The 25,619-nt window shown below is 58.4% G+C and overlaps 2 protein-coding genes across 8 annotated transcripts in view; one reads left to right on the forward strand and one right to left on the reverse strand.

Moving 5' to 3' along the window:
* Positions 1-5,879: 5,879 nt before the first annotated feature.
* On the forward strand, positions 5,880-7,863 carry DERL3 (derlin 3). Of its 5 annotated transcripts, none has more exons than XM_008252997.5 (7): positions 5,880-5,986; positions 6,172-6,237; positions 6,326-6,399; positions 6,507-6,600; positions 6,954-7,149; positions 7,509-7,599; positions 7,681-7,863. In XM_008252997.5, exons 1-7 carry the CDS (start codon positions 5,951-5,953, stop codon positions 7,772-7,774), a joined length of 651 nt encoding a protein of 216 aa, XP_008251219.2. In that variant the 5' UTR covers positions 5,880-5,950; the 3' UTR covers positions 7,775-7,863. The 5 variants fall into 5 exon arrangements, with proteins under 5 accessions (XP_008251219.2, XP_002724059.2, XP_008251218.2 ...); XM_002724013.6 differs by having other exon boundaries at positions 5,889-6,043; XM_008252996.5 differs by having other exon boundaries at positions 5,895-6,043; positions 6,175-6,237.
* Positions 7,864-9,454: 1,591 nt separating this feature from the next.
* Positions 9,455-25,619, reverse strand: part of SMARCB1 (SWI/SNF related BAF chromatin remodeling complex subunit B1) — a 40,956-nt gene continuing 24,791 nt past the window's right edge. For all 3 annotated transcript variants that reach the window (XM_070065951.2, XM_070065950.2, XM_089322954.1), the window contains exons 6-9: positions 24,220-24,386; positions 17,026-17,216; positions 10,030-10,161; positions 9,455-9,806 (exon numbers count right to left, since the gene is read on the reverse strand). In XM_070065951.2, coding sequence (XP_069922052.1) covers positions 9,767-9,806; positions 10,030-10,161; positions 17,026-17,216; positions 24,220-24,386 — 530 coding nt within the window. In that variant the 3' untranslated portion in view covers positions 9,455-9,766. The remainder of the gene's footprint in view (positions 9,807-10,029; positions 10,162-17,025; positions 17,217-24,219; positions 24,387-25,619) is intronic.

The following is a 25,619-nucleotide window of genomic DNA, read 5'->3' on the forward strand; positions in this document are numbered from 1 at the left end:
ACCTCAATTTTGGATGGGGGCGCTGCATTCCTGCTGGACACCCCCACATCAAGGGGCATTCACAGACGCACAGCCCAAGGCCCTGGGGCAGCTTCTGTGAGTGCCAACCCCTTTCAGCTCCTCGACAGAGCTGGTATCCATTCACCCACCTTCTGGGTCTCATTTCCAACTGCATGGTTCTAGGGGGGAAAAAAAACCAGCACCCTGTGAGGGGCCCCCCTCGGCCACGCTTTGATATCTGAGGACTGAGCGGGGGTGCTGATGGCGGAGGACATATTAGTCTTAATGAGCAGGAAGGAATGTCCTGAATTGGCGCCGCTCAAGATACAGCTGCGCACACATCTGGAGGGGGGGGTGAGTCTGAAGGGCTGGTGCATGCCTTCCCGGGGGAGGGGCGCCCCTTCCCGGCCGAGGCCCCACGGGAGGGGTGGGGGTCATGCCCCTGCCCCCCCCCCCCCCACTGTGGCCTGTGGGCTTGGAACAGGCAGCTGCCCCCTCCCCTGCCTCGCCCCAGCCTGTTTATGTGCAGCACAGGGGCCCTTGGAAACAGAGCAACCGGGACTCCAACCAGCGCCCGCATGGAATCTGCAGGCTTTTTCTGTCCCTGGCTCCAAGTCACTGGTGTCCCACCCACAGGAGTCCCAGAGTGGTGCCCCCCTTCCCGTCTTGTAGCATCCCTGTCCGGCCACCAGGAGGCACTGCTTAGTGATCTGTGTGGCCACAGGCTCTGCACCACACTGCCCCCAGCCCCGCAGCCAGACCCGGCCCCCAGCCCAAGGCGGTGTAGACCCCTAGGAGGTTCCATCTCTGTGAACTGGCATCCCTGGCCTTGCTACCCAGCACACCCTTCTTCCCCCGGCTGGGCCCCAACACAGCCGAGGCAAAGTGAGGGCCGGGGAGCCTGCCCCTCCCCGGGCCCTGTGGGGGCCAGAGGTGGCTTTGACGTTGGTGGCAGGGAGTTACAGGCAAACATGGAGGGTCCTGATGGAACCCCAGAGTTTGCGAAGAGGCTTTGCCTGCAAGCTGTGGCTGCAGAAAGCGCCGAGGCCGCAGGGTGCTTGCTGCCCTGCACGGGCGGTGGCAGGCGATGCCATCACTTTCCTGGGCTCCAGCCACGGCGTGGGGTCCCCTCCCTCCCCCATGGGTCCCTTCTGTGCCCACAGCCAGTCTCCCCCACAGCCTGGCGTTTTGGTGCCCCTGTTGCTGTGTGTTCTCCAGCTGGTTGCTTGATGTCTCTGAGCCTGTTTACCCATCCGTAGTAGTAACTTGCTTCATAAGGTCCTAGAGACGGATGATGCTTGCAGCTCGCCCAGCTCCCACTGCCAGCCCCACAAGCTGCGGATCCAGCCCTGGCCCTGTTCTCCATCTTCACACATCCGGGTTAACCAGCGTCTGCCTGTGCCTTGCACTGCAGTGACAGCGGGGCCCTGGAGACAGCTAGGGGCACAATGTGGGGGGGGCACTGAGAGGCAGGACCCTGGAGAACAGGGCTGCGGGGGCCAAAGAGGGGGGCATCCCTTAGGAGATCGTGTCCCCAAGCACCCCTTAATCTTAGGCTGTCCAAAACCAGCGGGTCCCCCTCCATGTCTCCGCCCTGTAGGGCAGGCCAAGAGCTTGGGCAACGTCGTGCTCTTGAACCACTGCCAAGTGCTTCCTGAGGCCCGCGGCTCCACCCACCGGGCTCCCGTTTGCTCCGTCTAACCATGCGTGCGGCACCTCCTCCTCGGCCCCTGCCGTCTCTCATTGTCCTGCCCAGCCACCTCAGGGCCTTTGCACAAGCTGCTCCCCCTTTTTCTTTCTGCCCTGCTTTGCCTCCTTCCTCCCCAGACCACCCAGAGGCCAGCCAATCCGTGGGAAGTCCAGATTCTGCCTGGAGGCTCAGAGGGCCTGACACAGCCCACCTGGACGGTTTGTTGTTCTTGTACGCCGGCCATGAGCAGCTGCTGCCCTGTAGCTTCCGGATTCGGCGCTAAAAATAACCCCATGGCCCAGACAGGAAGGGCCCACAGGGACACAGCTGCTCCTGGAAGGGGCTGGCCGGAGCCGCAGTAGAGCCCACCCACTGGCGGGTGTAGGGACTCACACAGCCCCTGACGATGGCCCCAGCACTCGGCCTTCCCACAGTGGGAAGGGGGAGAGGCAGAAGCAGCTGCCCCAGCAAGCGGCCAAACCTTCACCGAGTCCCTGATGCTTGTGCCCAGCTGAGGGCTCCAACACAGGAAGGAGGCCAGCCCTGGTCTCTTTGGGGGAAATCAGGGAAGGCTTCCTGGAGCAGGGGACATTTCCACCACCTGCCCTTTCTCCTGCTTTTCTTTCTTACCTGGACTGGTAAGGAAGAAAATGCACAAACCAACAAAAAACGACTGATCCTGAGAGCAGAGGCAGTCCCAGAGCAGAGAAGCCGAGGCCTGAACCCCACATGGTGGCGGGGCTGCGGTGTGTAGTGCATGGGCCCATGAGCTGCGTGGGCTGGGGAAGGTGCGGCACAGATGAGCCTGGGGCTGGCAAGGCTCCCTCCTAGTGCTTGAAGCCTGTGAGGGGGCGGGGACCCGGTGGGACTGGGGGTGTGGATCCAGGGGAACTGGGGAAAAGGACCGGGATGGGGTGGTGGTGGGGGACTGGGGGCGTGGACCCGGTGGGACTGAGGGTGTGGACCCGGGGGGACTGGGGACAGGGATGGGAGGGGACTGGAGGCGGGGACCTGGTGGTACTGGGGGTGTGGACCCGGTGGGACTGGGGGCGGGGACCTGGTGGGTGCTGTACCACCTGTAGTACCTGGGCAGGAGGTTAAGGGGCCATGTGGGGCCCACCAAGCCTGACAATGCTGGGGGAGGGGGTTGCTTCCTAGCTGGGCAGGAGGCGTGGGGAGTGAGCATATCGTCATTTTGCCCAGGGCCCAGCGCCCTCCTCCGGCTGCCTCTGGCCTCCCGGGCACTTGGGGTGCCCCGGGCTTGTCGCCATAGCCAACACTGCAGGTGCCTGAGAAGAAGTGGACCTGGTGTCTTTAGGGTGAAGGAGACCAGACTGGGGACAGAGGTCTGCCCGCACCTTCCGCTGCCTCCCACCAGGCCTCAGTTTCCCCTGTGAGGACACCCTGGGCACATCTGCTGCTGCCTGTCAGGTCCCCAAGGCTCTTGGCCACCTCGGGCCCCGCCTCCTGCCCCTGCTGGCCTCCCAGGAATGTGCTTCTCAGCCCCCCCCCCAGCCCCCCAGTCCCAGGCGCCAACCTTATCTGGGGCCCCCAATCAAAGGGGAGACAATGGCAGCCCCTCCCGGTAGCCCCGGCCTGACCCTGAGTGGCGGCTGCCCTGAAACCCTGCTCCTGCATGCCTGGGGGCTGCCGCCCTGGTGTCTACTGAGGCCCTGGCTCCTGCTGCCCCCACCCCCGCCGGCCCCCTCTGGAGCGTGACCTTGACTTGCTTTGCTGGAGAGAGCCAAGGCTGTCTGAGGGCCCCCCCACCAGCCCTCAACCTCTCAGCACCCGGGTCCAGCTCCCCCATGCTCTTGGCCTTGGGCTGGACACATACCCAGCCCCTTGGAGCCCCAGGCCCCTCCAGAGTGCGTGGGGGTGGGAGTGCTCTTGCCCAGGGGACACCCCTCAGCACCCCTGGAAACCTTGTGTTCTTGGCATCCACCTGGGACAACCTTCGAGCCTACCCCAAGGCTGAGCTCCAGAAGCTGGTAAAGGGAAAGCCGGCTAGGTGGGTGCCCCAGGGCCCTGGGCGGGGCTGCACACCCCTTGCTGGGGTTGCCAGGCCTAGCTGCTTCCTTCCCCTCCCCCTCCCGCCCTGAGCATCTCCCTCAGGCCCAGGACCACAAACACCACTGGCTGTTGATCTCCCGACAACTGACACCTATCAGATCTATCCAAATGGATGTCACCCAGGACTCTCCATCCCAGGGCCATCCCTTCCCATCCCCCATCCCTGCAGGCGTGTTCCGTCCCAGTAAGGACCACTACCAGCCATCCAGGCCTCTGCCACCCCACTTGCCTCTGTCCTGGACCTGCAGATGCCACCCTGCAGGTCTCCAGCAGCCTCCCCTGCTCCATCTCCCCACAGCCCCCACCCCACCAGCAAATCCAGAGATCATTAAAAAAAAAAAAAAAGAATGCAGCAGAGCAATATACACGCCGACATAGAATCTGTTACTGTTCTCAGGAGCACATCTGAGGTGGTGTCACGGTCACTCGCGTTCTTGCACATCGACTCGGGGATGTTCCCATTGGCACCCATGCAGCCACACCTCCCCGGCGCCCGGGGGGTCCTGCAGCAGCTGTCTCTCTTCCTGTGACTGGCTCGTCTCACTTAGCATGGCGTCCCCAAGCTGCAGAGACAGCTGAGCAGGGTTCTTGTCTCCGTGCAAGAATTCAGACATCAGAGAGTAGTGGTAAGCGAGGTAGCAAAGTTTAATGAAGGAGCCGGTGTCGTGGGCTGGCGGGGTTAAGCTCCTGCCTGCAGTGCAGCTTCTCATAGGAACCCTGGTTCGAGTCCCGGCTGTTCCACTTCCGATCCAGCTCCCTGCCAATGCACCTGGGAAAGCAGCGGAAGGTGGCCCAAGTCCTTGGGCCCCTACCCCGACGTGAGAGCCCTGGATGAAGTTCCTGGCTCCTGGAAGATCTGTTTTCCCCTCTCTCTGTAACTTTGCCTTTCAAATAAACAAACACATCTTTGTGGGGGGAAAAAAAAGATTTCTATTTTCAATGTCTCAGGAATGGGCTCCCTGCTTGCCATAGCAGATGCATCGTTCTACAGTCCCATGCGGGTTCTGGCGTCCCAGGGCTTTTAAATTGTATGTATTTCAAAGGCCAAGTGAGAGAGAGAGAGAGCGTGAGTGAGCGAGCTGTTCACTCCCTAGATGACTGCAATGACCAGGGTTGGCACAGGTGGCAGCCCGGAGCCCAGAGCTCTCTCTGGTCTCCCAGATGAATGGCAGGGGCCCATCCTTGGCTGCTTTTCCGGGCGCATTGGCAGGGAGCCAGCTCACCAGCAGAGCAGCCGGGCCTGGAAGTGGATATGGGATACGGGAAATACGGGAAGCCCGGGAGCACCACCACGCCAGCTCTCACAGGGATCTCGTAAGAGTGACGGTCAGGGCAGGCACTCGGCCTGGCAGTTCTCCTGTCAATCAGGACCCCCCTGCCAGCATCCCGCGTCTTGGGGACGAGGCCCCCCGGGGACAGCAGGGATGGCTCCAATAGCCGAGGTCCTGGCCCACTCCCGGCCTCCGGCCTCCGCCCCTGTCCGTTGTCTGTATCTCGCTCTGTCTCTCAAGTTAATCAAAATAACAATCAAATGTCACCTCGCATCTCTTCTCGGCCTTTTGGCTAAGATCAAGTGTCACCTCGCAGGCGCTGCCCCTTGTGCGCCCCGCGGAATGCACCAATGAACCAGCGGACCAAGGGTCTCTCTTCTGCTGCAGTCCGAGTGACTGCAGGTCCCAAAGCCAGGGTCCCCGACGTTGGGGCCAACTGGGCTGCGGGTCAGCGGAGCCCGGCCCCGAGGCCACCCAGGCTCCGCCCGCGCCGCGCGCCACCCCTACCCCGCGAGCCCTCCCTGTCCCGGTCGTTTCTCCCCTCACTCTGCACCCTTAGCCCCGCCCCCGCCCCGCCGTGGCGCCGTGGGTCTTCGCTATTGGTCACACCCCAGGGCCGCGCGAAGCGATCGGGGTTCCTCATTGGCCACGATTCTCCCGCGCCGCCACCGCAGCCACAACAACAGCCGCGTGCTCAACCGTGGGACCCGCTCATTGGCCACTGGTCTCGACACGCCCACTCCTCCTGCCCGCCCCTGACATCCCTCTTCTCCTTGCCATTGGCTACCGAGCTCAGGGACCCGCCTTCCAGCCTGCGCTCCTGGAGCGGATTGGTCGAGGACGGGAGCGAGGCGGGGCTCGGAGGCAGGTTAAAGAGCGCGCAGCCCGGCCGGCCACGTGTGCCTAAGAAGCTTCAATGGCGTGGCGGGGGCTGACGGCTGAGTTCCTGCAGGTGCCGGCGGTGACGCGGGCCTACACGGCGGCCTGTGTCCTTACCACCGCCGCCGTGGTGAGCGGGTGGGCGGGGCGTCGCCATGGCTACAGCCCCTGGCCGGGCCGGGGATTTGGGAGGGGTCGCCAGGGTTCCGAAGCTACTCCCCGGGGGCGGCCCCTGATAATGCACGCCCGGCTCTACAGCAGCTGGAACTCCTGAGCCCCTTCCAGCTCTACTTCAACCCACACCTCGTGTTCCGGAAGCTGCAGGTGAGGTCGCCCCGCCCCCTGCACCTGCCGCTGGGCCCCGCGCGGCCCTGCCTGACCGCCCCCGCCCCCGCCCGCCCGCCCGCTGCAGGTTTGGAGGCTCGTCACCAACTTCCTCTTCTTCGGGCCGCTGGGATTCAGCTTCTTCTTCAACATGCTCTTCGTGTATCCTGCGCTGCGCCGACGCGGGCGGATGGCGGGAGGGGGCCGGGGGACGAGCCCGCGGGCCAGGGCTCCGGGAAAGCGAGGCGCTTCCTATACGGCCACCGCAGGTTCCGCTACTGCCGCATGCTGGAGGAGGGCTCCTTCCGCGGCCGCACGGCCGACTTCGTCTTCATGTTTCTCTTCGGGGGAGTCCTTATGACTGTATCCTTCGCGCGTGGGCCCTGGGCGCGGCAGGGGGCTTCCCTGCAGCCTAGGATGCGCTTGAGCGGCCGTCCTGTGCTCAGCCTTGGCTGCCTGGGTTAGAGCTGCCGTGCTGTGAGGGCAGGAGAGCCGGGGGGGTCTCTGAGCCTCCCTTCTGAGTAGCCAGACGCAGGGCAGGTGTTGTGGAACCTGAAGCCACGGAGGAATTGGAGGCAGGGATGGCTGGTGGGGAGGGCCCGGGGAAGGGGAAGGAAAAAGGAGCAAGGATGGGGTTCCACCTGCTCCGGCGGTCCGAGGGGGTCCCTGGGCGTGGACGAGGCCTGCACCGGGCAGGCCCCTTGACTCTGGCCCAGCTGCTGGGATTCCTAGGCAGCCTGTTCTTCCTGGGCCAGGCGCTCACAGCTATGCTGGTGTACGTGTGGAGTCGCCGCAGCCCGCACGTGAGGGTCAACTTCTTTGGCCTCCTCACCTTCCAGGCGCCATTCCTGCCCTGGGCGCTCATGGGCTTCTCGCTGTTGCTGGGCAACTCGATCCTGGTCGACCTGCTGGGTGAGCCTGCCCATCCACACAGCCCGTCTGGGCCAGCTGCCCCGGCACTCCCCCACCTGCCTCCCCAGCCCCGCTTCTGCCCTCCTGGCTTCTCTGGGCGGCCGAGGGACAGTGGGTTAGGCCTCTTGCTGCAAGGCTCCAGCTCCCTGGCATTCTCAGGCCCACCCTCTCTGGGGCCTACCCGCTTCTGGGCCGACCCTGCCCAGCACCCCACTTTGGGCGGGCAGTTCGTGTGGGACACTGGGGTACTCACGGCGCTAGCCTGAGGTTACGCTGCTGCTCCTGGTTGGGCCTCCAGGCTGTGGACGGAGGCCTGGGGTGGCTCTGCTGGCCTCAGGCAGCCCATGGCTCTCTCACAGGGATAGCTGTGGGCCACATCTACTACTTCCTGGAGGATGTCTTCCCTAACCAGCCAGGAGGCAAGCGGCTGCTGCTGACCCCTGGCTTCCTGTGAGTGCCCCTCCCTCCCAGGGCTGCCTACCCCACTGTGGACCTGTGCTGGCCTCAGCTCAGTGCCGGTCCTCCCTGCAGGAAGCTGCTACTGGATACCCCTGAGGACCCCAATTACCTGCCCCTCCCTGAGGAACAGCCAGGAGGACCCCCTGTGCCACCCCTGCAGCAGTGAGCCCACCGGCAGGCCTCCATCCCCACCCTACCCCAAGCCCCTGCTGCAGCAGGCCAGGCCCACCCAAATAAACAGAATGACCTGCAGCCTCTGGGCGCCTGGCACTGGCTCTCCCTGCCCTCCGGCCCTCTGAGCCTCACTGGAAGGGGTAGGATGCCCGTGGGGGCCCAGCAGACTGGGAGTTCTCATCCTGGCCCAGCAGTGCCTTGATGGAGCGCTGTCAAGTTCCTTCCACCCTGGACCTCCGCTCCCTGCCTGTGAGTGGGCGGCTGGGGCCAGCAGCAGGCAGGCCCCATGCAGCCTGCAGGTTGGGGCCTGCCCAGCCGTTCCCGTCCCTCATCAGCAACCCTGACAAGTGGGTCCTTGGCACATTTCCAGCAGGTAACAGAGCCCCATGGGGTCAGGTGCAGAGGAGGGCCAGGTCCGGGTCCTCCTGTTTACGGCCTCAGGGCCTTGACCTGAAGTCCTGCACATGCGACAGGAGGCAGGCAGCCCTGGCCCTGCCACGTTGGCTGAGGACTCGCTGCCGCCACCTGCAGCTCCCTTCACCCTTCTGTTGTGTGCGCCACGCGCCCTGGCGAGCTTTCCCTGTTGCTCGAGGCCTGCCCACGTCCTGGCTTACTCCTCAGCAGCACGCCTGGTATGTACATGGTAACAGGGACCTGCAGCACAGACTCTGACCTTGGTTTTGCAGTGAAACTTTGTGGAGCACCAGCTGGCCCTGCGGTGTGTGGGCCGGCCTGCCTGCCGGGCTGGCAGAGGAAGGCAGGCAGGATTCCCTCCGTCACAACAGCTGTGGGGGCACAGGGCTGCCTCCCACTCATGAACTGAGCAGACTCCCCAGCAGTGGAGCCCCTGTGTGACCGAGGCCAGCTGGGTGTGCCCCGATGTGGGACTCTGGTGAGTTCCTGTCTGATGGAGGGCAGGGGCCCAAGTACAAACTCTGGGGACCAGAATGCGCTTGGACCCGCTCCTAGGAGCCCCCAGCCCTGAGAGCCGGGCCCATCTTGCCTGCATGCTGGCCTCATCCCTACTCAGTTTTCCTGCCCTGGATGGGGCTCAGGTTGGATGCCAGGCCCCAGAGCGCCTCTGATCTTCAGCCCTGCCATGGCGAGGGAGGACCTGTCAGCAGCCGGCGGTGGCACATGGCAGAGACCCATGCGCTGCCTCCAGATGCTTCCATCTCGCACACAAGGACACAAGGATGAGGACCCCACTGGGGGAGAGCTAGGAGAAGGCCCAGAGCTGTCTCTGCAGACAGCACATCAAGCCCAAGAGCCAGCAGCTGCCAGTCCTCCTCACTACAGACCCAGGGGAGAGGAGCCGGCCCAGGCCACAGTGCCTGCCGGGTTGGAGAGGCCCCATCAGCCAGTTCTGGGTACACTGATGTCCCGGCAGTGCCACTCAGGTGCCCCTGGCCAGCTTCTCTTGATGGAGCAGAGACAGGGTGGCCCAGAGCTAGGAGAGCCCAAGGCTCCTTCCTAAGGCTGGCATGGGGGCGGGGTGTGGGGAGGAAGCTAGAAGGCCCAAGGAGAAGCAAGGATGGGCTCTGCCTCGGGCCACGTGGGGTGCTGAGGTGGCTTCCAGGGGAGCCCCCTAACCCCTGCTGTTCAGGTGGAATGGCCTGGCCGGCAGCCTCGGCCCTGCCCACTCTGCCCTTCTGAAGCACTGAACACCACGTGACCTGTTGCCTTTTATTTAAAAAGTGTTGCTAGCCCTGCCTGGGGCTCTCATACAAAAACAAAACACAACCTAAAACGAGGCTTCTTTCTGGCCCCAGACACTGGGGTAGGGGGCTAATGAGTGGGGAAACAGGACTGGGGCTCAGCAGATGCGAGGTATGGCTGGGAAGGGTGACCCAGGGGGTCCAGGCCCCTGCCCCATTCCTCCAGATGGCACCGGCTGTCCACTGCCTCTCTCCTGATCAGAAGAGGAAGGGGAGGGATCCAATCTTCTGAGCTGCTTCGTGAAAGCTGAGCGCCAACAGGAGGGTCACCAGGCTGGGGCAGTGTTGGCCAGACGCCTCATCCGCCTGCGGGGGGAGGGGGGGGCAGGAGGGGAGCACGGTAAGCCAGGACCAATCCCAGCTGGCAAGGGTGGACGCCCAGCAGGACACCCCCAGCCCTCTCTGAGCCCCATGTCTCCAGGGACCCTGAGGCCTGGGTCTGACCTGAGAGTGTGGGTCACGGGGAAAGGAGACAACCCTGCCTCTGCCTGGGAAGATGGGTGCCCCTGAGCAGGGCCAGGGCTGGTACCTTGTGTTCCTGTCCTGGTCGCGGATCTTCTTCTCCATCTCGGCGTCAGTCAAGGTCTCCAGCAGCGGGCACCACTGGTCAGCGTCGCCTGTGTTCCGGATGGCAATCTCCACTGTGGGCAGGGGGTTCTCGCTGGGGGAGGGGGGCAGTGACAGGAACAACTGCTAGTTCACAGCTGGCAGCCACAGTCCCCAGAAACCATCACCCCGCACCCCTCCAGCAGGCAGCCAGCCATGGAAGGCCTAGCTCTTCTGGCTTCAGCCTCCCCTATGCTGGCCAGGGGATTCTGGCACAGCTGATGGGGCAGCCAGGGTAGCACCTATCCCCTGACCCTCAAGGGAGCTGCCAGAGTGGCCTGCAGCAACAGGGGCACTGGTACGGCCCTGCAGGCTTCCTTTTGGAGACCACTCTGCACACCTCAGCACCTCCCTGTCTGAGCGTGGAAGGGCTGTCCCGACACAGCAGGACAGAGCAGGGAGGTGCGGCTGCTCCACTCGGTGGCCAGGGCCAGATCCACTGACTGAGAACAGGAGGGGTGAGAGGAGGCGCTGGCCCCAGATGCCTGCTCCTGGGTATCCCACACACTTGCCCAGCAGTGCCACGGGGGCCACTCTACACCCCCAGGAAAGCTGGATCCAGAAACCACATTGCTTGGTCCCTCACAGACCGTTCCCTGGCCAAGTGCACACCCAGGGGGAAGTGTGGCTGAGCTGTCACCATTCTGGGCCTTGGTTTCTGAGAAACAAGAGGATAAGGAGGTGGACGCCACCGTGGACACTGAAGGGCCCCTGTGCCCTCTCCCCAGTGGCTCTGGTCTGAAAGGCAGAGCAGCTTCAGGTGCTAAGCACGCATCCTGGCTCGTGGTGCCTGCTTCATCAGGCGCCCCCCCACCGCAGCCTCCCCTGGGCCCCTAGGAGGCTGCCCTGTTGACTGCAGCCCTACCAGGTGTCCCGTTAGCTTTGGGAGGGGCGAAGGCAGTAGGGCCCTAGGGAGAGGTCCCTGGCTGCTGCCTTGGTTTTCATCTGGGATATGGGAATAATATGTATGGCTGCAAAGCAATGTTGGGGGTTACTATATTGACACAGTCCACACACATCTGTTGAGGGCGCCCCCTAGAGGCGGGGCCTTGCCATACAGCCTCCCTGCAGCCTGTGCCCCAGGTCACCGCACCAGGTGGTCTATGGGCAGGGCCTGGCTTTTCACCACCTGGCCGGCAGGCACCAACACACTGGGGCCTGTTCCAGCCCAGCCAGAGAGGCTGGCCTGGTCTGTGCTGCTCTGTGGCCTGGGGGTGTCAGGGACAGTGAGCACAGGGCCTACTGCACATGTGTGCCTGACCGCTTCCTGCTGAAGCTCAGCCCACTGGGTCTGTGCCTAGGAGGCACAGAAGCCAGAGCTCATGCTGGTGACTCAGGCTGGGACGGGGCAGCGCCCACCCCTGACTCCCTTGGGGCTGACCCCTCCTCCGCAGCCTGGTTTGGCAATCCAGGAACGACCCAGCCACAAACCCCAAACATTACTCCCCACCTTGAGGGCGCCCAGCTGCCTGCCCCAGGAGGGCAGACATGAGAGGCGCCAAGCCCACGCAGAGGGGAGCAAAACATGTTTTCCTCGCAATTTACACAAGAGCTGGCGAGCAGGGCCCAGAGGCCCCTTTGTTTGCCTCCCCTTGACTCTGGGAAGATTCCACGTCAGCGGCCTGTTCTAAAATAAGAATGGCTCAAAACAACGCTCAGAACGGGCCTGCAGCCAGCACTCGCCGGCCTCAGGTTTGGGGGCCCACTCAGGCAGAGGCGCTGCCCTCATTTCCCAGTGATTCTAGGGGTACAAGAGCACCCCTGCTGTGACTGCAGCTCACGGGCTATCTTCAGGTCACTGTCACTGTCATGTTCATGACCTTGTGTGATGAACACGCAAGGCAAGAAGCACTAAGACTCCCCCTTAGAAATGAGAGAGCTAAGATTTCAAGGGAAGGGGCTGGCACTGTGGCATAGCAGGTAAAGCCACTGCCTGCAGCACTGGCATCCCACATAGGCGCAGGATCGAGTGCCGGCTGCTGCATTTCAAATCCAGTTCCCTGCTCATGGCCTAAGAAAGCAGGGGAGGATGGTCCAAGTCCTTGAGCCCCTGTACCCATGTGGGAGACTCAGAAGAAGCTCCTGGCTTCAGATCAGCCCAGCTCTGGCCACTGTGGCCATTTGTGGAGTGAACCAGTAGATGGCAGATCTCTCTCTAACTTTGCCTTTCAAATAAATAAATTAAAAAAAAATTAAAAGATTTGCAGGGAAAATGACCCGCCCAAGGCCACACAACCCAGAGGGGACAAAACACGCTGCCCCCATTCTGTGTGGAATCAATGCCTGCCAGTGCCAGTCTAGTGGGTGGGGAAGCAGCAGCATCTCCCATGCTGGGCTAGAAAAAATTCTGGGGGCTGGCCTTGTGGTACAGCGAGAGGTAAGACACTGCCCGCAATGCCAGCATCCCATATAGCTGTACACTTCTCATCCAGCTCCCTGCTAATGGCCTGGGAAAAACAGCAGAAGGTGGCTCAAATGTTTGGGCCCCTGCACCCATGTGGGAAATGCAGATGAAACTCCTGACTCTTACTTCAGCCTGGTCCAGCCCTGGCATTTGCGGCCATCTGGGAAGGGAATCAGCAGATGGAAGACAGATCTCTCTATAACTCTGATTTTCAAAGTAAATAAATAAAACTTAAAAAAAAAATTCTGAACACAGAGTTAGCCTATGATCCAGCAATTCCACCCCTGGGCATGTATCCAAGAGAACACACACAGGTGTTCAAACAAAATCCTATACACGAATGTTCTCGGCACCATTATTTTCAACAGGCACAAAATGGAAATAGCCCCAAGGTCCATCAGCTGCTGAAGTGTAGATAAAATGTGGCTAGTCACACAGTGGAATACTATTCGGCCACTACAAAGAACAAAATTCTGATACATGCTATAATACAGATGCTAGGGGCTGGCTCTATGGCATAGCAGGTGAAGTCACCACCTGCAGTGCCGGCATTCCATATAGGCGCTGGTCCAAGTCCTGGCTGCTCCACTTCTGATCTAGCTCTCTGCCATGGCCTGGGAAAGCAGCAGAAGATGGACTAAGTCCTTGGACCTCTGCACCCACATGGGAGACTCAGAAGAAGCTCCTGGCCTTAGATCAGCCCAGCTCCGGCTGTTGTGGCCATTTGGGGTGTGAACCAGTAGATGGAAGACCTCTCTCTCTCTCTCTCTCTGCCTCTCAAACAAATAAATAAATCTTAAAAAAAAAAAAAAAAAAGAATGCTCCTTAAAAGCACAAAGAAGTCAATCTGAAAAGACTACACATTCTGATTCCATTCCTAGTTTTGGCCCAGTCCCAACTGTTGCTGGCATTTGGGGAGTGAACCAGTGGATGGAAGATCTCTGTCTCTTTGCTTTTCAAATAAAAATAAATTAAAAATTAAACTAAAACTGATAGTTGGTAATGGTCACACAGCTCCAACAGGGTGGTACACTTTTTATTTGAAAGTCAGATAGAGAGCTTGCATCCAATGGTTCACTTCCCAAATGGCTTCGATGGCTGCAGCTGGGCCAGGCCAAAGCCAGGAGCCTAGAACTCCACCTTTGTGTGTGGCAGGGGCCCACGTGTTTGGGCCATCTTCTGCTACTTTTCCAGGTGCATTAGCAGGGAGCTGATTGGAAGAGGAGCATGTGCTTATTTGGGCTGTCAGCATAGCAGGCAGTGTTAACCAGCTACACCACAATGCCAGCTCCCAGAGTGGTACACTTCAAATGGGTGAGCTGTATGGTTTGTGAATTCCATCTCAGTAAGGCTGTTATAGAAACAAACAAAAGCTGACCTCAGGCCAAGGCTGGAGGGCAGGGCTTTAGGAGGAAGCCCTGGGGCGCGCGCGCTCTCTCTCTCTCTCTCTCTCTCTCACACACACACACACACACACACACACACGCAGTCCAGTGTCCCCACCCATCCCCGACAGTGCACCATGGGAGGGATACCGCAGGCCCGGCTGCCAAGCTCTCTAACCCTAGGGCACTCTCACTCCCACCCAGGACGTGATCCCTGCAGAAGCCCCGGGGCAGGCACATGCTCAGACAGTGCTGGGATGGGGGCAGTGCCCGCCTTCCTTCCCTGAGCACCTGTCCTGTCTTAGCACTCTCGGCCCTGGCCAGTCTCGCCCCGGGTTCTACATATCCCCACACCCGCAGCCCCAGCTGCCTCCCTCTGCTGCCTTCTGTGGTGCCGTGCATGGCCATCAGTGTCCTGTGACCACAGAAGGCAGCAGAGGGAGGCAGCTGGGGCCGTGGATGTGGGGATATGTGTTTGCCTCCTCTACCAGACTGGGTGCTATGTCCTCTGGTACTTGACCTATGGCATAGGGATGGCCCTGGACAAGATGCCAAGAACTCTGCTGGATCAACCCTCCTCACACGTAGAGTAAGAGTCACACGCTCTGCCCAGCCCAGGCCCACCCAGAGGCCCTGCCCCTCCTGCCAGGGCTCCTTTGCCCCATTCCACTGGTTCCAGGACATCTACATGTACTGCTCTGGTCCAGCTTGGACCTCAAGGAGCCTGGGCCCCCTCCACCAGTCTGTCCCACTCCTGGTCCCCTATCATGCTTCCCGCTTCCGCCTGCATAGGTCAGCCCATCGTCCTGCTGAACAGCGTGCCCGCTTCTCTGTGCTGGCTCCCCTGACCTGAGGCCATTGTGGCCCTGCTGTGGTCACATCCTGTGACCAGCAGTTTGCCCTGCTGCACTTCTCACACAATCCAAGGCCCCTGTCACCAAGGAGGGGGACGGCAGCCAGGCAGTAGGCTGGGGCAAGACAGGCACAACTCGAGTGTGGTTGTTCAGAGCACTTTCAAGGCAGCGTGGCAGAGACCCTGAATGTAACACTGCTCTCAAAGACAAGAGTCAGCAGGTGCCACACTCTGGTCCTGCTGAGAGTGCCTGGCCCTGGGGGCTCAGCACCCCCTTCTCATTCCTCTAGGCAGGACCTAAAGGGTAGAGAGAAGGCTGACAGTGATCTCCCCTGGCAAACAGTTAAGAGGTCCCTTGCTCTAAGTCCCACAGGGTGGGGCAGTACAGTGTAGGCCAGGGTTAGGGGACACTGCAGTGGGTCCCAGTTCTGCCCCTAGAATGTGAAGTCTAGCATGAGCTGGCCTTCAATCAATCCTAGGGTCCCCAGGCTGTGATTGCCAGCTCCCTTCAAGCGTGGGCAGTTTCCTGGCTGCCCAGACACAGCACACAGAACAGGCTGGGCCCTGTGCTTGGTTGACTGCGAGGACCCAGGCCAGCCCTCCTGAGGCGAGAGGAGGCACTGGGAGCACCTTGCAGGCCCACGGGCAGGTCCCTGTCCTGCCTGGCTGTGATGCAGGGCACGTGCACTCGCCCTGGGCCCCAAGAGGGTGGCCTGGCTTTTTAGGCCAAGGATTTGAAACCTGCAAACTCAGCACTGGAGACTGCAGAGGGACAGGAGTCTGTGCTGCTTCCAGCCCCCACAGCTGGAATTCATTAAATGGTTACTGAGATAAAGGATGGGCCTGACTGTAAGTCCCAACCTGCCACCACCAGGGACTCCCAAGGGAGCCTGCTGTGGAGCCACTCTGCGAAGAGCAGATGGACAGGAGCTTGGCAAGGAATTTAGGCCAATGGCTTGGGTCGGCCGGGGCCCACAGCAGAAAGTAGCTGAGTGCTGGTGGACGCCAGGACCACCTGTCCCGAGTGCTGACTCAGCTGCCAAATATAGGCCAGGCCATCCCCAGTCACGAGTGTCAGGAAGGGAGGCAGCTCACCCTGCTCCCTGCCTCCAGTGTCAGGCTGGATGCACAGTGGCCATGTGACCAGAACACTCCAGCTCAGGGGCCTGTGGGTCAGGGGAGGCCTTCTGATCCCAGGGAGCTTGGGATCAAGAGGCCGCGGGGCCTTCGCCTCCTGAGTCCTGACTGTGGCGGGGCAGCTGCTGCAGACCCAGGAGAAGGTCGCCTCTCACAGCATCTAGCACCAGGCAGAGGAGGTGCTTGCTGGGCACTGACGTCACTCCCAGGGCCCGCGTGACGTCGCCGCCTCCAGGACCTCAGAGCCAGCCCAGACTCTGACCAGCTGCCACCCAAAGGTGGGCTTCCTCAGCTCGTTGGGCTGGCCCCTGGTGAAGCAGAACCACTCGCCCACACAGCTGCAGGAGGGGTCAGTGCAGGTGACGGATGTGACGGATGTGCCCAGGCACTGCGCCCCGAGGGGCTCAGCTGCTTTCCAGGCCCGGGGCCTAGCATGGGGTGGTGGGTGTGCCTTCGTTCCTGCTCCCTCACTCAGACTTACGGGAAGCCCTGAGACAGACATCTGGAAAACAGCTGAGATGAGCCCCTGTGTTGTCGGATGGTGCCCCTGAGGAGTCAACTGAGCAGACTCAACTCCAAGATCCCGTTCTGACGTTCGTCCCCCACCCCAGGCACTCCCAACAAGAAAGGCGCTCTGAGCCAGGGGTCCATGCCACAGGCCCCTCCCTGCTCCTGCAGCCCTGGAGGAGGACAAAAACCACTCTCATTCCCCACTCACTGAGCTCCCTGGGATCGGAAGGCCTCCCCTGACCCACAGGCCCCTGAGCTGGAGTGTTCTGGTCACATGACCACTGTGCATCCAGCCTGACACTGGAGGCAGGGAGCAGGGTGAGCTGCCTCCCTTCCTGACACTCGTGACTGGGGATGGCCTGGCCTATATTTGGCAGCTCAGAGTTAGCACTTGGGACAGGGGCTGCAAGGGGTGGGAACTTCAAGGCCACACTGACTGGGCACCGAGTCTGCACCCTCAGCACTTCCCATCCCTGACCTCTGTGGCTGTGCCGGGGGAGCCCTGCCAAGACTAGAGTCCGCCTACACTGTGAATCGAGGCAAAGTCCCAAGGTGTCAGCGCTTCTGGAGAAGTCTTTCCCCAAAACGGTTTTGCAGGAGAGGGAGAGAGAAGCTTGTGCCCGATCCTACCTGAAGGCGTAGGTCTTCTGATGCCAGCTCAGCTGTCCCCGGATGCTGTATGCGATGGTGGTGACAAACTCCCCGCCTAGCCCCAGCTCCGAGCACAGCTTCAGGGCAAACTTCTCTGGCGAGTTCTCCTTCTCCGACATGTCCCACTCAAACTGGTCCACCAGGGAGATGTTTCCCACGTGGATGTTCAGCTATGGCAGGGACCAGAAGAGAAGTCAGAGCAGGCAGCACCGCCCCCAGCCCAGGGAGGTGGCTGGGAGGTGTGACAGACCACGCTGGAGCCCCAGACCCAGGGTGGAGCCTACCCACAACTCAAAGAGTTGAGAACTGGAGCTGATCCTTGCCCTTCCAACTTTCTATCTGCAAACAGCTGACCCCATAAACCTGCTGACTGCTGTGAGGGGCTCTGGGTAAGAGCTGGGCAGTCATGCTTGGGGAGGCCCTGAGGGTACCTGGGTCCACCTCATCTCCATCCCCATCCCCCATGCTGGCTGGGGCCTTCTTTCCTGCTGCTTGCCACCGTTGTGTGACTTTAACAGGCAGGGCTCAGTTCAAGTGTCCCTCACCAGAGACATCCATGAACCCCTATCTTGGTCCACTGTCTACGTCCCTCTCAAAATCATTTCACCAAGCATGCTCCCAAATGTACCCCCACCGTGTGCCAACCTGGCCAGGTGACAGGCCACACCCAAGGGGGAGAGCAGCATGCGAGTAGACCCCTGTGGGCAGGTGACAGAGGCCCAGACGCTGCATGTACACCTGGGGAATACCTGGGAAGTGGGTCCGTGGGAAGCTGGCACCCAGGAGCTCCCACCCACACCCATGTCCCTTGATTCCCCACTCCCTGGTCAGTTGTGCCTGTTCTGAAACTGGTCATCACTGGATCACGCAGGAGGGACCCTTTGGGACTGACTTCACTCCCTCAGCATCACATCTGTGAGCTCCTCCCCTGCTGTCCAGTGTTCTGCTGGGTGAGCAGGTCAAGGAGTACCTGCCCACTCACTCTTGTCTCTAGCAAGACGAAGATCATGGTGGCAGGTGGGCAGCCTCATGGTGAACTAGCCACTGCTCTCATAGCCCAACCCTCCTGGGGACTTCTGCTGCCCTTCTGAGAAGTGAAAGCATCCAACTCCTGCCCGCATCCAGGAAGTCCTGTGCGGCTGAGCCTTTTGCATCAGTTTCCGCTTACCGGAATGTTCTTCCCTTCACCTGGGCATATGCAGCCTCTTTTCAGTCTCCTGGCTGTGGCTGGGGTGCCGAGTCCTGAGACTTCTGCTCCCCACCAGCCCTCTCCCCACTGTCCACCTGTTTTCTTCACAGATCTTAGTCCTTTGTCTACTTCTTTCCCATCTCAAACCAGGCATACTGAGCATAGCCCCAGGGCCTTTGTTTCAGGCCACAATGAATGGCGCCCACAGCTCCAGGGCAGAAGAGGAGGCTGAGGGGCAGAGGAATGGTGTCTGTGCAGGGCACACAGCTGGGCACGGCGGCCTGCAGCAGACTCCCAAGGCTCTCCTGTCCCTGTGCACACTCACACTTGGGGATTAAGCTGGGTTTTTGGAATAGACTCAGAGATGCTACCCCGTCCCACCTGGAACCATATGCCAGGCCAACCACGTGGGTGCTGGGCCCAGGAAGAACATGCAGTAGCAGGCAGCCCCTAGGAACACTCCAGGCAGGACCCAACAGGCCCACGGTGTGTGGCCAACTCCCAGCAGCCATCCCTGCCCAGGCTTGCGGGCTCTGCTGCCTGTCCACTGCCATTTGGTCACTAGGGCATTCATTTATTCAAAAGCAAGACTGTGAACCTACCAAGGAGAGGCACAGACAGACAAACATTCAGAAACTAAGCAAGGCATGTCAACGGGCACAGGGCATTCAGACTTCACTGAGCCTGGGCAAGGAAGCCAGGGAGGGGCAGGAAGTTGGGCCCAGCCTCTGTGGTCAGGAGGCCATAGGAAGAACTGAGTGAGCCCAGGAAGCAGTCCTGGAGCTGCCTGTGAGGGGCACAGAGTGAGAAGGCCTGAGGAGCCAAGTGTGGCTCCCAGCTAGGTCCAGGGTGAAGATAAGGGGAGGAGGTGAGGGCAGCAAGGGGCTGGGGCCCAGGCTGAGGAGGGTCCCCAAGGCTAGGGCAGGACTTGGCCTCTACAGGGCAAGTTGGGCATCCTCTGGAGTGTCGCAAGTGGAGAGACCTTGGCTGCACTGAGGAATGGCTGGAGTCTGGACAGGCTCAGAGACAAGGCCTCAACCAGACCCCACAATCCTGTGTGCTCCCCAGGCAGGGCCTGGCCAGGGCCACAGAGGCTGGCAGCTAGAAGCTCAGCAGCTCCGAGATCCTGGGCGCCCTGGGTCGGAACAGAGCCGACCTGGGCCAGGGGCCTTAGCAGAAGCAGTCAGGCCCAGGCTTTGGTTGCAGTGTTGCCCAGAGACTGCACCAACCAGGGTGCTGTTTTCCAGGGAGAGTAGCACTGCCCTTGCTCCAGAGAATCCTCTGTGTACTAGATCCCAGGATAAAGACAAACAACAACCTCACAGGGCAGGCATTTGGCACAGGGGCTTAAGTCACCACTTGGGGCGCTTGCACCCCTATTGTGCGCTTCTCTTCCAGCTCCCTGCTCATGTGCACTCTGGGGGCAGCAGGTGAGGGCTCGGGTGCTTGCATCCCTGCCACACACATGGAAGACCTGGACTGAGTTCCAGGCTCCTGGCTTCAGCCTGGCCCAGTCCTGGCTGCTGTGGGCATCTGGGCAGTGAACCAGCAGACAGGTGCATGCTTACATCTTTCTTTCTCTCTCTGCATTTCAAATAAAATGAAAATAAATAAAAGTTAAAAAGGAAAAAAGAATTACCTCGCAGGGCCACCCAGCTCTTCTTCAGTCCTAGTTATAAGGGGGAACCTCGGGTGTGACAGTCAGGTCTTCACCTGTAAGATGGGACACTGTCCCTGGGGTCACAATGTCTACAAGGTCCCTGGCCTACTACATGCAGCACAGTCCCCAGCAGCACAGGCCTCCTGGAGCCAGCCGCGTTTGCTGGACCCTTGGCACTGGCAAACACACCCTGCCACCGAGCCAGAGGGCAGGGTAGGAAACTCAAACCGGGGACAGTCACCCCCAGGCTGCCAGCTGATGCCCTCCCACAGGTGGGATGCACAGGTCAGTCAGCGGTCAGGGCGGAAGCAGGCGGTGGCCCCAGGAGGATCTGTAGCTGCCGGACAGCTTTCTCTACGGCTGTCCCACAAATCTTGTTCAAGACAACAATGAAATTGCAAGGAAGCTGGGTGGTCAGACTCATAAGGACCTCGCGTGTGGCCAAGTCCAGCCATTTGGAACCACAGATACAGGACAAGACAAGGCGCAAGGTGGAGCCCTCAGGGCTGTCCTCTAGAGGGATGACTTGGGGACATAGGTGAGGCACCTGCTACTGCCCCCCTTCCATTTCCCTCCCACGACATTCCCCTTCTTCCTCCATAGTACCCCTCCTCTGCTAGCTGGCCATAATGTAAGACTGAAATGGCTTAAGGAAAATAAAATCTGTATTTGTCTCAAAAGAAAAGTACTAATTAGTAAGGAGACAGAATTAGGCATCAAATGCTCCCTGAGAAAGCAAAGTCCTGCACCTGATGGCTTCACTGGGGAATTCCACCAAAGGTGAAAAGGAGAGCCGGCACCAGCTCTCCTCAGACCTCTGCAAAAGACTGGAAGAGGATACTAACTCACCGCCCCCACGCCAGGGAGACCACAACAGGACACCACAGACAGTGCTTACGTATTCTGATTCAAAAAGCTCCAAAAAATACCAGCAAATTTAACTCAACAGCACAATAATGAGACTATATGCTGCGATGAAGTGAGATTTATGATAGTTCAGGCATACACAGTTTGTCCACTGAGGGGTGCACACCTGGCCTAGCAGTTCAGATATCTGCATCCCAGGGTCAAGTGCCTGGGTTCATTATCTTGCTCTGCTCCTGCTAATGCAGAGCCTGGGAGGCAGCAGCGAGGGCTCATGTAATTGGGTCCCCACCACCTACAACCTCAACTGAGTTCCTAGATCCTGGCTTCAGCCTGGTCCAGCCCTGGCTGTTACAGGCATTTGGGGGAGTGAACAAACAGAAGGGAGCTCTCTGTCCCTTTCTATGCCTCTGCTTCTCAGATATACACATTTTCTTAAAAAAAAAAAAAAAAAAAAAAAAAAACTGCCCACAGAAACATCACATTAATAGAATGAAGGGGGGAAAAAACACATGACCATTTCAACTGATGCAGGAAAAACATTTAACAAAAGTCAACACCTCATGATAAAAACACTCAAACAACTGCGAATAGAGGAAGCTGCTTCATCAACATAACCAAAACTATACATGAAAACCCACAGTAAACATAATTCATGTGGAAAGACTGAGAAAGTTCCTCTTAAGATCAGAGACTTGGAGTACCCACTCTTTGTACTTCTATTCAACATGGTACTGTAAGTCTTAACTAGAATAATTAGGTAAGAAATAGAAATAGAAAGCACACACAGTGAAATAAAAGAAATAAAGCAATGATCTTATTATTATTATTATTTTTTGACAGGCAGAGTGGACAGTGAGAGAGAGACAGAGAGAAAGGTCTTCCTTTTTGCCGTTGGTTCACCCTCCAATGGCCGCCGCGGCTGGCACGCTGCGGCCAGCGCACCGCGCTGATCCGATGGCAGGAGCCAGGTACTTATCCTGGTCTCCCATGGGGTGCAGGGCCCAAGTACTTGGGCCATCCTCCACTGCACTCCCTGGCCACAGCAGAGAGCTGGCCTGGAAGAGGGGCAACCAGGACAGAATCCGGCGCCCTGACCGGGACTAGAAGCCGGTGTGCCGGAGCCGCAAGGCGGAGGATTAGCCTAGTGAGCTGTGGCGCCGGCCTAAAGCAATGATCTTATAATCAGAAAACCTTAAATATTCCACAAAAAACTCTTAAAAATAATAAATTCGGCAAAGTAGCAGGATACAAAATCAACACACACACACACACACACAAACACACACAAGTGTATTTCTATACCTAGCAATCAACAATCTAAAAAGAAAATTATGAAAACAATCCCAGGGGCCAGTGCTGTGGCTTAGTGGGTGAAGCTGCAGCCTGCAGTGCCGGTTCGAGGGTGCTGGTTCGAGGCCCGGCTGTTCCACTTCTGATCCAGCTCTCTGCTATGGTCTGGGAAAGCAGTAGAAGATGGCCCGAGTCCTTGGGCCCCTGCACCCACGTGGGAGACCCAGAAGAAGTTCCTGGCCCTTGGCTTCAGATCAGCAGAGCTCCGGCCATTGCAGCCATTTGGGGAATGAACCAGTGGATGGAAGATTTTCTTTCCCTCCCTCCTTGCCTCTGTCTCTCTGTAACTGTGCCTTTCAAATAAATAAATAAATCTTACAAAAAGGAAGGAAGGAGGGAAGGAGGGAAGGAGGGAAGGAGGGAAGGAGGGAAGGAGGGAAGGAGGGAAGGAAGGAAGGAAGGAAGGAAGGAAGGAAGGAAGGAAGGAAGGAAGGAAGGAAGGAAGGAATTCCATTTAAAATAACAAAAAGAATAGGGGCTGGCATTGTGGTGTAGCGGTAAAGCCTCTGCCTGTGATGCCAGCATCCCATATGGGCGCTGGTTGGAGATCTGGCTGCTCCACTTGCAACCCAGCACTCTGCTAAGCACCTGGGAAAGCAGCAGAGGATGGTCCAAGTACTTGCAGCCCTGCATCCACATCAGAGATCTGGAAAAAGATCCGGTCTCCTGGCTTCAACCAGTCTTAGCCCTGTCCACTGGGGCCATTTTAGGAGTTAACCAGTGGATGGACGATCTCTCTTTCTCTCTTGCTCTGTAACTCCGCCTTTCAAATACAATAAATCTTAGAAAAAAAAAAAAAGACATATACATCAGGATAGAGAATCCAGAGATAAATCCTCACACAATCAACAAGGAGCCAAGACTACTCAAAAGGGAAATGACAGTCTTCCACAAATGGTGCTGGGAAAACTGGATATCCACGTGCAGAAGAAAAATGCTGGACCCTTATCCAACACTATATACCAAAATTAGCTCAAAATGGATGAAACACCTAAATGTAAAAACTAAAACCATGAAACCCATAGAAGAAAACATGTTTCCTGACTTTGGATTTGGCAAAGACTCTTGGATATGACACCAAAGGCACAAGCAGCACATGAAAAAAATAAACAAATCGGATGACATCAAAATAAAACCTTTGTGCCTCAAAGGACACCACCAACAGAGAAAAAAGGCAATCCACAGTATTTGTAGATCACATGTCTAATACAAGATTGATATCCAGGAAAAAACAAAAACAAAAACAAAAACCAAAACCTTGTAAAACCCAACAACAAAATTACAAATCCAATTCAAAACCAGGCAAAGGATTTGAATAGCTGTTTTTCCAAAGACACACAAATAGCCAATAAATAATAAGCACATGAAAAGATATTCAACACCACTAATTATTGGGAAATGCCAACGAGATGCCACCTCATGCCCATTAGGACAAGTATCAAAAGCAACAGAAACTAACAAGTGTTGGCAAGTATGCGGAGAAACTGGAAGCCCTGTGCAATGTTGGTGGCATGTAAAATGGTGCAGCTGCGGTGGAAAAGTCTGGTAGTTTCTCCAATATTAACAACACAGTTTTCATATCATCCAGCAATTCTAGCTATGAACACACATCCCAAAGCACTGAAAGCAGGGGCACACACAGATATTTGCACACCCATGCTGACAGCATTATTCACAATAGCCAAGAGATGGAAGCAATTCAAGTGTCCACTGGAGGACGACTAGAGAACATTGTTCAGCCTTAGAACACTGCTGGCCCAGGCCAGCCCATGGGAAGGCGGTGACAGTGCTTCCCTGCTCTGACCTCCTGCAACCTTCACCTCCCCTGTCCACCCCAGGCTTTGATCAGTGTCCGGCAGTGCCACAGTGGCACCCCCTGGACCTGCCCAGAATGGGATGCCTCACTCTGACAAGTTGGCCCACCTACCCCGAGGGGAAGGAGCGCAAAGAGCTGCATGAAAGGTGGCTTTCCAGAAGCCCTGCCCTACAGCACAGACCAAGCACAGATTTCTGCCAGGCCTCAGGGGACCCTCACAGCCCCACAACACTCCCCACTTCCCCAGCCCAGGGCAAGGAAGTGCCCAGAGCAGGGAGAGGAGCTGCCCACCTTGATGATGACACGCTGGTCTGACTGGTCCTCCAGGATGCTGTCCGTGGGGTAGGACTCGATCTGCTGTCTGATGGCGGAGGCGATGGCCGGCACGAACGTCAGTGGGTTCAGATCCAGGTCGTCACAGAGGATTTCTGAAAACATCTCGGGGGTCATCAGCTTCTCTGAAACCAGGAAAGGGCAGGTCAGTGACCAACTGCACCAATCTCACCACAGTCAGGCCTTCTCTGCCAAGTCCATGGATGCAGAGAGGACAACTGGGGAACTGCAGGGGGTTCTCCTGGGCAGTGGGTGCAGGAGGGCGAAGCACATGACAAGCACCCCTTTTCTGGTCCTCATCCTGCACACAGCTCCTCCTCAGGTCCCTGGAGGTGGTCAAGGCCCTAAGTGTCCTCTGTACCACTCAGTGGCCTCACAGCCAGAGCTGGGTGGGAGCATGCGATTAGCTCTAACGTTCAGGGAAAGGGAAGCAAAGGCCCCGCAAGACTGACGAGCCATCGCTGCACTCTCCTTCCCTCTGAGATGAGCTGGGGGCACCTGTGATGGCACAGAGCCCCGCCCCACTGTGGGCCTCATGAGAGCAAGACACTGCATAGGCCAGAGAGATTTCTGGGCCTGTGGCTGTAGCAGCAGTGCCTCAACAAGGGGACAAAGGTCCCAGACCCTGGAAACAGAACCACACCAGGTGTGAGTCACAGGGATGGTTGGCAACGGGCCCAACTGGAAGCAAGTTCCCATTCTGCCAACTGTTTCCTCTGTAATCAGCCCAGCAACTCAGACCTCACTGACAAGACGCCACGTGGGGATGAGCCACAGATAAGAGAAAGGCAAGAAAGAAGCCCCATGAGCACTTGGCACGACTCCCTCATCAACAGCCAGGTCTGGGGTGGGCATGTGGCCCAGCACATAAGTTCCTGCTTTGGATATGGGCATCCCGTACCGCAGTGCCTGGTGAGCCCTGGCTACTCCACTTCTGATCCCGCTTCCTGCTAAAGCACAGCCTGGAAGGCAGCAGATTACAGCTCAAGGACTTGGGTCTTTGCCACCACATGGGAGACTGGGATGGAATTCTTGGCTTCTGGCTTCAGTCCAGCTCAGCCCTGGCTGTTGTGGGCATTTGGGGAGTAAGCCAGTGGATGGAAGACCTCTCTCCATCTCTCTCTCTGCCTTTCAAATAAAAAGTGGGGTAGGGAGAAAGAACCAAATCTGTTTAACAGACAACCAGCACCATAGCACGTTCCTTGCCAGGAAGACAGGCTAGATGCCAGCACACCTGCAGTCCAGCCTATGCGCTTCTGAGTGTGAGGAATTTGGGAGTTTGGAGCAGGAATCTCAAGTGCTCAGGCTAAGCACCCTACAAATACATTGTCTAGAGTGTTATTTACAACTTTTTTAAT

This window comes from Oryctolagus cuniculus, chromosome 21 (assembly GCF_051225735.1).
Source record: "Oryctolagus cuniculus isolate XC-2025 breed Fujian yellow rabbit chromosome 21, ASM5122573v1, whole genome shotgun sequence".
Lineage (NCBI taxonomy): Eukaryota > Metazoa > Chordata > Mammalia > Lagomorpha > Leporidae > Oryctolagus > Oryctolagus cuniculus.